This window comes from Rhinoderma darwinii, chromosome 13, assembly GCF_050947455.1.
Source record: "Rhinoderma darwinii isolate aRhiDar2 chromosome 13, aRhiDar2.hap1, whole genome shotgun sequence".
NCBI classification, from domain to species: Eukaryota; Metazoa; Chordata; class Amphibia; order Anura; family Rhinodermatidae; genus Rhinoderma; species Rhinoderma darwinii.
This window is the reverse complement of record NC_134699.1, coordinates 8,184,537-8,198,830: the sequence shown is the minus strand read 5'-3', so window position 1 is coordinate 8,198,830 and position 14,294 is coordinate 8,184,537. Positions and strand designations below refer to the sequence as shown.

Sequence of the window (14,294 nt, the reverse complement as noted above, 5' to 3'; positions counted from 1 at the left end):
GAAGCTCCACTGATTTTGATGGTTCCATTTCTTACATGCAGAATGCTATTCCAATTCCAAAGATGCAATACTACTTAGAGATGTTAATTTAAGGAACTCTATGACCAACAATGATACGGTGTAGAGGTTTTACAACGTGTCTTTGCTGCTTCATTTTGGCAATCAGGACTGGACTAAATGCCTTAATAACTGCAACATAGTAAAGATACACAGGACATTGATACTGGTACATAATGGTAAAAGTGGAGTGTAAAGCTAAATGCTCACCATCTTTATAATGTTAGAAGGACCACGGCGGATGTCTTCATTTTACTACTGACATTTCTACATCTTAATCTTAATTGCGCTGGTATTTGTCCTGGCATAAAATGACCTTTACGATGTGAAGTTGCACATCCTATTAAAGTTCAGTTTGATAGCACAATCTCTGTCACCTAGTGAAAGACAGGTCTTTTTTGTAGCAGGACAGATCAATAAGTATGTACTCACCACCTGAGGGAAGGATTCTGGAACCCAGGTTTTTTTATTTGTAATTTCTCAGCTTAGACGACACGTCTGCACAATGTCAGGTACCTTGGTAAAGGGGGGGGGGGGGAGAGGGTCTAAGAACTGAATGTTATTATTGGTTAAAATAGGACTTTAGATGACATCTGGCATCCAGAACTTCACGAAAGCCATAACAAAGCATTGTGATGCCTCTCAAAGAGGCTCAATGTGATACAAGCAAAAGTTGGAGATAACTGAATCTTTCTGGCACCATGTAATACGTAAATGGCACTCAAATAACAAATAATAGTAACAGTAACCCTTGAATTATAGTAGAGTGTAAGTCACTGATGGAAAAGCGGTCACCATTCTCACTGGAGAAAAAGGATCCTCTAGTCTTAGCCAGTGCCAAACCGATTGTGGCCTATAGTGCGAAGTTAAAGGAGTTTCTACTTTCTCCATACTTAGCCCGAGGCAAAGAGGTATGGACTTTCCTGGGCGGATTCCAGGAATAGTCACCGATTGGCGGCGGGTGTGCTTTAGCGGAGTCTGGAACATTGCCAGGTTTAGTGTCAACTGATAAGTAGTCAGGAAGACGCATGCTGGAGGACAAGTCCAAACTGTAGTCAGGAGTCGAATCACAGAACCGAGCGACAAGTCCAAAAGAGCGAGAGAGGAGCAAGATCCAGAAACAAGACTGAAGTGAGGGTCAGGAACAGAGTCAAATGGCAATAGGAACAATAGCCAAACAAAGAATGTACCTTGATCTGCGAGCGAGGAGTGAAGGCTGGAGTCCCCTTTAAATAGACAGTCACGTCAAAAGTCAACCAAACACTGTAGGCCGTGCAGAAGATCAGGGCCACAGCCAGACCTAGCAGGGCCGTGACTGAAGATAGGAGCAGAAGAGGAAGCACCCGATAACTGGAGCCGTGGGCGCTTGAGGAGACACGCCGCTGGAACCGGATGTGATGAATAAAACATTGTGACCACCTGTATTATTGAAATGATTGTTTAGCCCTGTCCAAATAGTGCAGGCACATTAACAAGCACCATAATCCCTTTTATTTTGGCAATAGGAAAATTCCACATTTGATATAAAGCACCCAAACTCCTTTGGTGCTGGCAGGAATTTGGGATTTACATGCATTACCAAGTGCCTTCAAGCTAGTACACCATCTGCAAGACTTCTAAGCTCGTCCAGTATATTTTCCAACACAACCAAAAAATGTCATACAGAACGTTTTGAGCCACATGAGGCGAATCATCTGAACATCAATGGCTAAAATTAATCCTGTTGGTTCAGGTACAACCTTGTTGCCACTCCATTAGGGGTAACAAATGCTGCAATGCAGAAGTCGGATTTCCATCTTTCATTACAAAAGATCTAGTTTTTACTTTTTTATCCCCAGCTCCTAAAATCTTGCACCTTCGGTCGCCTCCTCCTTCAGCAGTAGAAGGCCGTGGTATCATTAGAGGTCATTTGGGAATGTGGCACTGTTTGTGCAGCTTCAAAAATGATCCTTATAGTCTAGATTTCCAATCCAATTCTCCAGTCACGGAGCAAACACTAAAGGCAGCTGTCCACATTTGCATTCATAAATTTTACCCAGAAGCAAGCACCCCGCAGTATGAGCAGAGGACATGAATTATAGATGTGGCTGAACGCTTTGTGATGTGACAGGGACGGATGTGGCTGCGTTAAACCCAGCAGATCAGTTTCAGATGCGACTGTTTTGTTTCTTTTTTTCTTCCCCTCTCCATTCTTCCTCTCCTTAATGCCTCTTCCTCAGTCCATTGTGTTTGCACATTAGACAGTAAGCAGCCACATTAATTGCAACCCTGGTTGAGAATAAAATTGGGTCATTTGTGCAAAGAAAAAATTTTTACTCTACAAAATCAGAAAAGCAGGTCATGAGTTACACTAGCCTCGGATAATTATGAACTTGCCGAAACGAGCTTTCTTTTCAAATAAACCTTAATTATAATAATATTTCACTGCTGGTCAGATCCATTTCTCACTATGTTTGGGATTAGATTTAATTGTAGAAAGTCACAAACAACCGATCTGTCACTAGACTAATTATCCCTTTCACATTAAAGAGGGTTAAAGGGCAGGCACAGTGGAAGCGGATTTCGTGCACTAAAAGAAAAATCCTGTGTCAGTCAGTAAATGCTTTCTTTGAACTTCACACAGTAAACCTCGGTCAATAAATATCTAAATATAATTCACGGTAACAACCTCCCAGATATTTTTTAAATAGTTTTTTTGATACAAAGCTCCAAACCCTTTGCAAAGACAAAATTTAAATGATAGGCTGTCACCACTAGAGGGAGCTCACTGCACACTGTTTTATTGAGTTCAAAGTATATACTGTATGCAGTAAGCTCCCTCTAGTGGTGACTGCAGGCAGACAAAATGTTATAATTTAACACTAATAGGCATTATTATCTATATGTTAACAATATCTTATATTTCTAAATGACTTTCATACTCACCCTCATTGTCCATCTCTGCTGACCCCATGACCATAACAGGGATTCCAATAAAGGAGGCTAGAATCCAGATACAGACGTTGACAACTTTCGCTTTGTGCGGAGTGCGGATATCAAGGGCTTTCACAGGATGACAGATTGCAATGTACCGGTCCACGCTCATCATTGTTAGTGTGAAGGTGCTGGTGAACATGTTGTAGTAGTCGATAGCGATGGCGATCTTACAGAGTGCATTCCCGAAAGGCCAAATTCCCATGATAATGTCAGTGCCTTGGAATGGCAGAGTTATCAACACTAAGGCATCAGCCAAGGCCAGGTTAAAGATATAGATGTTGGTAGCGGTTTTCATCTTCGTATACCTGGAATAAACCACAAGATACGTTAATAGGAGCAGTGGCTTGAAAGAAATTGTAGTATTATTGTGACCAGTCATACGCCCAGGGCTGTTATAGAAGTACACTTTAGTATGCCCATTTAATCTGTAGTTATGAAGGCTTCAATTTAAAGGGGGACACCCTAAATTAGCAAGAGAAAAGGATGTCTAAAACTAGACATCTCCTTAACCCCGTCACGTTAGCCTTACGGCTATATATGTTGCAACTGCCGATGCATTTGTCACGTATATAAACGTTGGCAGCGCTCTACTTTCCTGTCTGCTGGTTCTCTCCCCAATGGAGTCCCGAGCCATGACCCTCTAATTTTTATGAAACCCCAAAATAAGGATCTTGCATTAGCAGGGTGTTCCAATGATAGGACCTTCTGACAGGTCAATGATACAGGTTTTAGGAGCCAGGACCCATGAGTATCCTCAAGAAACATCTCCCAGTGCTTGACTTCAGCATGCAGCGCCAACTCTCCATTAAAATCAAAGGGAGTAATGGAAACCTATAAGGGGGAGCACTCACAGGCTCCTATAACTCACAATGACATGTTAATCAGGAGTGTCAGAACATCATCATCCGGGAGGACTGAAACGTCTGGTCGTTATATAAATGGTATACTGGAATATACCAGTCATCTCAGGTTAAGTGCGACCACCTATGGATGAAGTAATTCTGCCGTGTGGACTAGTCACGTAATAAAAATACTATTGTGTGATTAACTCTATACTTGGGCAGTGCAAAGCATCTCTACTTACTGCGCTCCGCAATGGTGAGACAACATTCAACTATTTCAAAAGTAAACGTTGAGGACATTTATCAGAACTTTCTAGGGATGAGCCAACACACACCCTGCTGCCAGATTCTTCAGATTAAAGAGGTCTGCCTTGGCAGAGATGTCCGCCACACATGCATAATACGCATCAAGGACGGCACAGTGGGCTTTGCATTTTATAAGCTTAATTCTACGTAGTGTTGGATAGCGCAGAATGGATCCTTTATGAAAAGATTACGTTTTCTCATTGAATTTAACTTCTTCAATTAACCCTATGATATGGTAGGGAGTCTTTCCACCATATTAGCTGCCCCTTTTTTCTTCTATTTATACAGTGCCTTGAGAAAGTATTCACCCCCTTGGTGTTTTTCCTGTGGATGGAAATGGATTTGAAATGAGATTTTAAGTAATCCAACAAAATAGTCCAAATTGTTGCAGTGGAATGAAAAAAATAAACAACTGAAAAGTTGAGTGCATATGTATTAGGCTGGGGCTAGACAGACTTTATTTTTGTAGCGAGCGATTTGATCGGTGTCCATAGGAATGCATTAGACTACAGCTAATTATCTCACTACAGAAAAATCGCTGCCCTATCACTGTCCGTAGGAATGCATTGAGTAACTTGTAAATCTTCAATATCGCTCCAGTCACACGATTTGCTAGCGATTTCCTTTAATCTCTACATGCTGGGATTTCAGAGCTACCCACTTGTTTGCGGTGATTGTGAAGAGATTTTCAAGCCACTCAATGCCTTCCTATGGACAACGATTTATCACAGCGATTTTTTCGTAGTGAGATGAATAGCTCTAGCCTAAGGACAGTGATAAAATCCATCACTACAAAACAAAAGTCTAGGTCTAGCTCCAGCCTTCACCCCCTTTGCTATCAAACCCCTAAACGTGACAGTTTAACCCCTTTAGATGCTGCGGTCAATAGCAACCGCTGCATCTAAGTGGTTTACAAAGGCAGGGGGCTCCATCTGTCACCCACTGGCGGCCTGCAAATATGACTGGGGACCGCCGATGTGTTGACATGGCAGCCGGCAGATGAACAAAGGCCCCCAGGCCTGCCTTGGCTATACACCTATTAGGCTGTGCAAGAGGCATGGCCTAATAGATTTCCTGTCAGTTTTACACTGACAAGCAATTATATCAGTGATCAAAACATCTCAGTGAAACCAATGGTAATTCTTTTAACGGAAACGTTGCTTTCCATTTAATCTTTCGATCCTCTCTTCCTCTGACGGAAGAGAGGTAAACGTATACTAACGCTAGTGTGAACTTTGTCTAAGTCGCATGTACCCCAACATGATACCACTAAAAACTACATCTCATCCCGCAAAAAACAAGTCCTCATATGGTGACATCAGTGGAGAATACAAAAGTTACGGCTCCTTGAATGCGACGATGCAAAAACAAATAATTATAGTTCAAAAGTGTTATTGTGCAAAAGTAGTAAAAGATAAAAAACCTATACATAAATGCTATTGCCATAACCATACCAGACCATAGAATCAAGGTAACATGTTATTTCTGCCGCACGGTAAACAGCGTCAATTTAAAACGCATAGAACAGTGGCGGAATTGCTCCTTTTTTCCCATCAGTAAAAGTTAAGTTAATCAATAAATTATATGTACCCTAAAATAGTGCCATTGAAAAATACAACTCATCCCGCAAAAAAACAAGTTCTCACACAGCTATGTCGACGTAAAAAAAAATAAAAAATGCAATAATTTTAATGCAAGAAATTGCTTGGACATGAATGGGGTTGTCTAAAGATTAAAAATTATCTCCTAAACCACAGGATAGGTGATAACATGCTGATCGGTGGGGGTCTGACCGCTGGGACCCCCACCGACCACAATAACAGGGGTTCCGTTCCTCCAAACTTCCAAATGAACCGAGCGGCAGGTCATGCATGCACACATTGACGCGCCATTCACGGTCTATGGGTTTCAGTCTACCATAGATTTGAGACTGGAGCAGAGGTTCACCTTCCAGCAGGAGAATGACCCTAAACCTACTGCGAAGGATAAACTGGAGTTATCAATGAGATATTTTACAGTCCAGTATTAGCCAGTTGGAGCGACCAAGATCATCCCATCCAGGCCTATGGGATTTCACCAATCAGTGTAGGCTATACTGCGGGTAAATATGTCAGAATATGTCTCTCAGATGACGTGATGCAACCAGAAAATATTGCATTTTAAAGTCTGTGAAACTTAAGTATAGATAACAGGAGACTTTTCTGCAATATGATAATCCCAAGGCACATATTCCACTGACTCACATACATGCCTGCCTTGCAAATCCCCATGGACTTGACATAAAGAGATTTTATAACCTGGATTTCTGGACTGTTGACCCCAAATTGTAAAGCAAGCAAAGCACGTTTAGCCAGGTAAGGGTCAGTACTTACAAGAATACATTCTACAAGTTGAAACATCTCCTTACAGACCGCAGTGCTACAAGATCACAGGGTATAGGAGCACTTGATGACTTAATGAGTTGATATTCCAGCGGTAATATAGTAATGGTCTAAGCTGGAAGCCTCACGGTGCATACGTTTGGGCCTTCCTTGATTTCCCTCAAGCTATTTCCGCCCCTGGGCTGTGAATTATTGAAATGACATGGAAATGAGGGTTGATGCCGAGCAGATGTAGCCAGCATATAAGATACACGCTGAGACTTCTCGCTGATCTTCGCAGCAGAAGATATAAACACAGAAGGCAAATATATACAAGGAGTATACGGATATTGGTCATAGAGTAATGAAAGATGCCCCAGCAAGCATCAAAAAAATCGAATATATTAATATCTGGATTAAAGGACCGCCAAACTTAAAACATAAATTAGCATAACAAAAATATATTACAGCCGAGCCGGATGTTAGGATGTCCGGTGACACCAAAGAAATTCAGAAACAGTAGTGAAAGATTTGTTTTTATTTTTTGCCTTGGAGTCTTCGGACTTCTAGTTATGCAGATGCAGAGATGGAGACAATACAACCCTACAGACCTTAGGATGTGGTGCTAGGTTAGACACAACAGGAGTAATATAGATCGGTGTGATCATCAGCGCTGCGACTTCTCTCACCTCCTGGAGAAGACCATATAGAAGTGCAGGTCCAATATGGCAGGAGAGAAACTCAGGGTGGTCATGTCTAGCATTAGGGGAGTCCAGGTTTAAACAGAAACTCTTCTCACACATTCAATTGTACTTTGCTCACAACGAGTCTTAAAGAGTCCCAAAATGTGTTCGGGTGCCCGTACATGTAGTGGGTGCGCTGTGTGGTCCAGACATAAGTGTGCAGGCACGCCGTACAAGATTTGGTGAAGCTGCGTTAGTTGACACACGGATGAGAACCCTGCGACAGAACGGTTTTACAGTCCGTTACTTAAGTTTTGCAATGCGTTTTTTGTCCGCAAATCTTGTACGGTTGCTTCACCTGTACAATCCACGCAGCTGAAATCTGCATTGCCAAAACCACGACAATTTGTAGCCATGAGGCATTTACAGCAGCTCGACTGCATTGTGTACGGGCGCCCTAACCGAGTACGGCTGACCTCAAATCTTTTTTTATTTTGTGCTCAAAACTGCTAAGAACATGATCGTGCTATTTTAATAATATAGAGCTATTATGGCAGTTTTGCTGCACTACATAATGCGACTATGAGCGTGCACCCAAGGATACCGATTAATGCTCCTAGGCCCTGGCTTCTGATGCAAAATCTGTCCCAAGGCCCTCCTATTCTCACATTCATCACAATTGGTTTACATTTATTCGGGTTTGCTCAGTTTGATTCATAAATATCTCAAATTTATCATTATTTGCCCATTGTCCCGAATTTCAGGCGGATTTCTAAAGCTCTTGCACACGAACTGCTGCAGCACAATGACTTCTGTCATGGTTACCCTCCATGCAAAAACCAGTGCAACGCAAAATGTGACTGACAATACGCTATGTACGTGGAACAAGCCACCACAATAGTTTGATGTAATTTTTTTGTTGTGCGAACTGGTAGTCAGGAGGTGACGGCAACACCAACCAGGCTACTTCTTTGACATGCAGACGTAGGTATAACTACAGGGGGTGCAGAGGTTGCGGTCGCACCCAGGTGCTGGAGCCAGCCCAAAAGGTCCCTTAGTCCCATATGAGGATAACTGTACTATAAATGAGGTATTATAGTTGGCGGCTCTGTTAGAGATTTTGCATTGGAGCCCAGAAGCTTCTGGTTACCCCTCTTCTTACAACTTTATATGGAAAATACATTGGTGGTGACAGAGTGGGATATGCGTAAAATGTCTTGTATTAGATGTATGCATTGTATGAGGAATATGTTGCACAAGAGACTCTTTAGGTTTGCTATCCATTATACTCCTGTGTTTGAGAGCATCAGAATCACATAAGAAAATGTCCTTTGTGCATTTAACACCATGGTTGGACTGGCCCAGTAGCGTATCCTCCGCAGGGCACAGGCTCTTAACATAATAATGGGCCCCAAAGATTTTACAGAAGATAATCCCATTTGGAGCTGATCACTTACCACTCGTGTCTATGTTTTATAGAATAACTCACAAATAACCTATTGGACCTTATTCATGACATGCCCTGTGTGTATAATGATAAAGATCAAGATGCAATTAACCCCTTCACCACCACCCATATGTGTTTTTACGGCGGCTCTTAAGATGCCTTAAGAGGCACGTCCTAACAGATTGCCTGTCAGATTTACACTGACGGGCAATAATGCTCTGGTATACGAAGTATACCAAAGCGTTCTAGCAGCGATCTGAAGATCGCATAGTAAAGTCCCCTAGTGGGACTAAAAAAAATAAGTAATTAATGAGAAAGAAAGATTATTAATAAAAATTACAGTAAAAAATCAATTTTTTTCCATAAAAAGTGGTTTTATTTAGTAAAAGTGTAAAAAATAAATAAAAGTACACATATATGGTATCGCCGTGACCGTAATGACTCCATCAATAAAGTTAATATTTAATTTAAACCGCAAGGTGACCTTCGTAAAAAAAAACGCAAAAAACAATGGCGAAATTGTCATTTTTTTCCATTGCCCCCCAAAAAGTCATAATAAAAATGAATCAATAAGTGCTTCACGCACCCCAAAACAGTACCAATCAAAACTACGTCTCGTCCCGCAGAAAACAAGCCCAAAAAATCACTACATTGATGGAAAAATAACAAAGTTACGGCTCTTGGAAAGCGACGACGCAAAAACAAATAATTTTAGTTCAAAAGTGTTTTTATTGTGCAAAAGTCGTAAAACATAAAAAACCTCTACATATGTGGTATCGCCGTAATCGTACCGACCCATAGAATAAAGGGAACGTCTTATTTACGCCGCACAGTGAACGGCGTCAATTTAAAACGCATAGAACAATGGCGGAATTTCAGTTGTTTTTTTTTTATAATTCCCCCCCCCAAAAAAAGTTAATAAAAAAACTATATGTACCCTAAGATGATGTTATTAAAAAGTACAACTAATCCCGCAAAAAACAAGTCCTCATACAGCTATGTAGACGAAAAAATAAAGTTATAGCGCTTTGAATGTGACTATAGAAAAACAAATAAAATAGCTTGATCATTAGGGCCTAATAGGCCGGTCACTAAGGGGTTAATGATATAAAAACTGCAGAATAGTGGCTGCACGAAGGATCCCAGTAAAGAAGCGTTTTTTTTACGGTTTCTGCCTTCTCGGTCTCTGTATACACAGTGCTCAAATACTTTTTATGGGGCATCTTTTTTTTGTCAGCTGGTCACCCAGTGGGTTTTACCTTTCACTCTTTAAGCTTTCCCTGGCAGGTCATTACATTGAGAGAAGCTATGGAGTGTAAAGCAAGATTTGCTATGTGACTCAATGTTTATTTCTCCATCAGACATGCGTTAGATGAACTGCAGCCGTCACCTATGGAATGCTGGGAAGTGTAGTTCTATTGAGACGTGAAAGGGGGGTAGTGGCTTGCTTTTACCCCTACTTGAATAACGAATGAATAAATGAAAATAATAGGTATGATGTGGGATTTTGAACAAACCGATGTAAAAGGTTTTATTGTTCACCCTAAGACACGGACCTAGATTTGTTTGTTTAAATCACTGGAAATACACTAACCATTTTGTGAGCCACTGAGAAAATATATTCTATAAAGGACTAAAAATAACTTTGTGTTATAATGAGGTCTGCCACTGTCATATCTACCTAAACAGGAAAGGCGAAGAGCCAGAATAGAATGAATAAGTAAATACTAGAATCAATAGTAAATGAGCAGGCATAGTTATTCCTAAAGCAAGCATTGTTAGTGAACACTTACGTGATAATTTGTATCTGCGAGCCTGCGGGGGCCATATCGTAGTGTATGACCAAAATAAAGTATGAAGTCCCTTTAGAATTTGTTCAAATATGTCCGATTTCTCTTTGTCTGCTGCACTTGCTTGGTGACAACCACTAATGGCAACCATGTCAGTGCTATAGGGGATGTCACTCAACTCTCCACAAACCCTCAACAGCTTTAGTGTATGTTCACACGCGGTGTCAAAAACAGCTGAAAATTACAGCGCTGCTTTCAGAGAAAACGGCCTCTGATTTTCACCCATTCTTCAAGCTGAAAGAATTTTTTTTTCTAGACTTAAGTGGTTTTTTTCCATTGACACAATGAAAAACAGCCCCAAAAACAGCTCAAGAAGTGACATGCTCCTTTTTACAGGGGCGTTTTTTTTACCTCTCCTTTTGAAACGGCGGTGTAAAAAACCGCTCTGTCTGAACGAAATGCCGTTTTCTCATTGAATTCAATGGGCAGATGCTTGTAGGCATTCAACCGTTTTTTCAGCTGTATTTTGGGCCGTTTATCCCCCGAAATACGCCTGCATACACCGCGTGTGAACATACCCTAAAAGAGGCTCTGTCACCACATTATAACTGCCCTATCTCCTATATAAGAAGATCGGCGCTACAATGTTTTATTTAAAGAAACTATCTATTTTCACCACTTTAGCATAAATCTAAAATCGCTAATAAAGAGCCTCTTTAAGGAAGATTTGTTACCACAAGAAAGACATCGGCGACGCACCCACCCCATACACCATCATGTGTTATAAAAAGCACGTCCCTCAACTGATTGGGATCACCTGAGCATCTCAATCAAACATGTATGCAACGTATCATTCCAAATTTTTTTTGCATATTATTTTGATCTAAACGTTGTATGTTGGTGTCCAGGTCTACCATGGTGCACTTAGTCTCCTCCACCAGCAGGACGCTCCTTGATTTCCAGCAGCAGTGGTGATTCATTGCATGGCTGTATTAAAACACCAGCTGATTCATCACAGTTTGTTTAACTGGAGCAAAAAAAAATTTTCTCCGCTCAATCGTATAACGGCAACCTAGAAAATGTCACGAATAACCTATATTCTATACTTTATGTTCAAATTAGGAACATTAATAGGATATGCTGTGGCCATCAGGATCATCTTCTCCCGAGCGTACAGCTGCAAATCATCAGTAAATTTACTGACTGCCGGTAAAAAGGCTGATTTGTAGAGAAACACTGATATATTTTGTATATTATTCACTATATATCTTGTACCACTACTAATTGCATTTCTCATAGTCATGTATCCTGGTCTCAAGTCTAGTGTCCTCCTGTCATCTGCTGGATATTTACACATTTCTTATAAGAGGAAAGTGAACAGGGGCCCCACCAGACAATGACCCAGCCCTAATGAGAGACTATAAATTACAGAGATCTCCAGCAGACACCAAAGAGCTTTACAGAGTGGCTGCTCCAGCTCATGGACCCCACCGATGTTCCCTTCTGACAGGCAAATGTGAACCCATCATATATGAAGCCCATGTGGCTGCGATGGGGCCCATAGATAGGGAGGTCCAATCCAGGTTAGCCCTTCCTCCCAATGGTTAGAGGGAACCTTATACATGGCTCTCCCTCTCCATAGATCTGCAAAATAAGTACACAATGGAGAAGAGAACCAGATCACGAGGGTTACATCAACTTTCTCTTTTACAAAAGATCGGACGTAGATACCAAGGACAATAAACAAGCCTTTGGCACTTCTGACCACAAACAGGTGCTATGTGGGTGGTAAATAATTAACAAAAAATAAAATAAAAATGAGTTCTACACTCCAGGATAGACAAGAAAGCATTAAAGGGGTTTTCCAGTCCCTAAAATCTAATTGCCTATGCTCAGGATAGGCCATTATTAGTTAACCGCTCAGGGTTTGACTGCCAAGACCCCTGCTGATAAGCTGTTTTGAAGGGGCCGCAGCTCTTGTACGAGCGCTGCTTCCCCTTAATTCCGGCAACTGCTCGTATTGTGAATTTTCCCATTGAAGTGAATGGGAGAAGTCTGTAATTCTGTGAACCGCTGCTACTGCTGTGTCGGCGATTCACAGTACGAGCAGTGAACGGAATGAAGGGGAAGCAGCATTCGTACGGGCACTGCGGCCCCTTTAAAATAGCTGATCGGCGGGGGTTACGGCAGTCGGACCCTGAGCGATCAGCTATTGCTGGCCTATCTGGAGGATAGGCCATCAATTTTTAGTGGCTGGAAAACCACTAAAGGGGTTATCCGGGATGTGAATTATTTTTTTCATATTTTTTTTAATAGAGGCTGGAAATGAAATAAACCAAAAAGTAATACTTTCCTATCCTTGCCTCTGGCAATCCAGTGCTGTCGCTCCAGCAGCACCCCTAGTGGTTGTTTACATGCACGTAGAATGTAATTGCTGCAGCCAGAGGACTCATTGGGGCTCACTGGTGACTAATCGTATTTCTGGCATAATGCCAGAAATAAAACATATCGCCGCTAAGCCCTCTTATTGGTTGCAGCGGTCACATGTTATGTGCATGTAAACAACCACTGGGAGTGCGCCGGATCGCCGGGGGCAAGGATAGTTTAGTATTGTTTTTTTGGTTTATTTCATTTTCAGGCCCTAATAGAACTTTTTCACATCACAGATAACCCCTTTAAGCAAATCTGGGCCCCCCTGGTGAGACCACATGCCATTTACTCCACAAGCAACAACTTTATCCCTTTGATACCCTCATTCTAGGTATGACAGGATGCCTACTTCTCGTTATATTAACTTAGAAACTCCACTTACTGGCTGAGATCCCCCCACCGTTTTTTTTTTCTCTCTCTCTCTTTCACCCTCTTATCCCCATTTGAAAGTTCCAGCCTGGTCGATGTGCTTTGTTAAGTACATATATACATCTTCCTATCTTGGTAAATACCATCCAATATTTTTATACCTATACCGGTTATCTCTCATTTTTGGGTAGCCGACTTCTGTTTACTTATGTCTAGAATTTGTAATGATTTGCAACCTTTTTTTTACATTGAAAATTCAAACACATTATACAAGAAAAAACAAAAACAGGAGCCATGTGGTACTATAAGCCAGATTGTGCAAGGGGGCATCACCTCTCTGACGGAAGAAAAAATAAAGGACATTTTTCGAAAATAAAAAGGAAAGAAGAGAAGATGTAAGCTATGTAGACCTTTTTGAAATCGCTTTTTCTTTTCAAAATAAAAATGTCTATCAGTGTGTTTGGTGCAACCTTCTAAATGCTTTTTATTAAAAAATGTATTACTTGCGATACAGCTGCTTTGTATTTTATATAGAGAGTAGCTGTATCTTGCGCTGAGACCTTAATCCGTCAGGTCAGTGGGAGTAACGGGTTCAATGTCAGCGGGTCCTCCTGTTATCAATCACATCTAAGTTATGTGATTGGTAACAGCTCGATCCTGGGTGTCAGAGACACGAAGGAGACGCTGAACCAGTAAGTTGATAAGTTTTTAAGGCCCGTTTTATTTTTCCTTTTGTGTGAAATATAACCTTTGGTCGTCATTATCAGCCTACTTGTCCCAGCATACACTGCAAACCATAGTTATGCAGCTGTACAAAGCCAATAGATTGCAAGTGTCTTGATCTGTCCTACAACCTTACACACACTGGTCACAGTGACATTGCTATTCATGTGAGCGGTCACCATAACCAGCATACTTGATTGATACAAGCGACTGGAAGAGTCAGTGCAATCTGTCAAGTATATACCTTTGTATAGGTCAGAGCTATAGTGTCTCACGGTCATGCATCAAACTCCATTGCAAAAGTTACAGGC

General features: G+C 41.3%; 1 protein-coding gene across 1 annotated transcript in view; it reads right to left on the bottom strand.

Moving 5' to 3' along the window:
* OPRL1 (opioid related nociceptin receptor 1) overlaps window positions 1–14,294 on the bottom strand; it is a 238,810-nt gene that overhangs the window by 22,476 nt on the left and 202,040 nt on the right. The window contains exon 8 of the mRNA XM_075846564.1: window positions 2,983–3,338. Coding sequence (XP_075702679.1) covers window positions 2,983–3,338 — 356 coding nt within the window. The remainder of the gene's footprint in view (window positions 1–2,982; window positions 3,339–14,294) is intronic.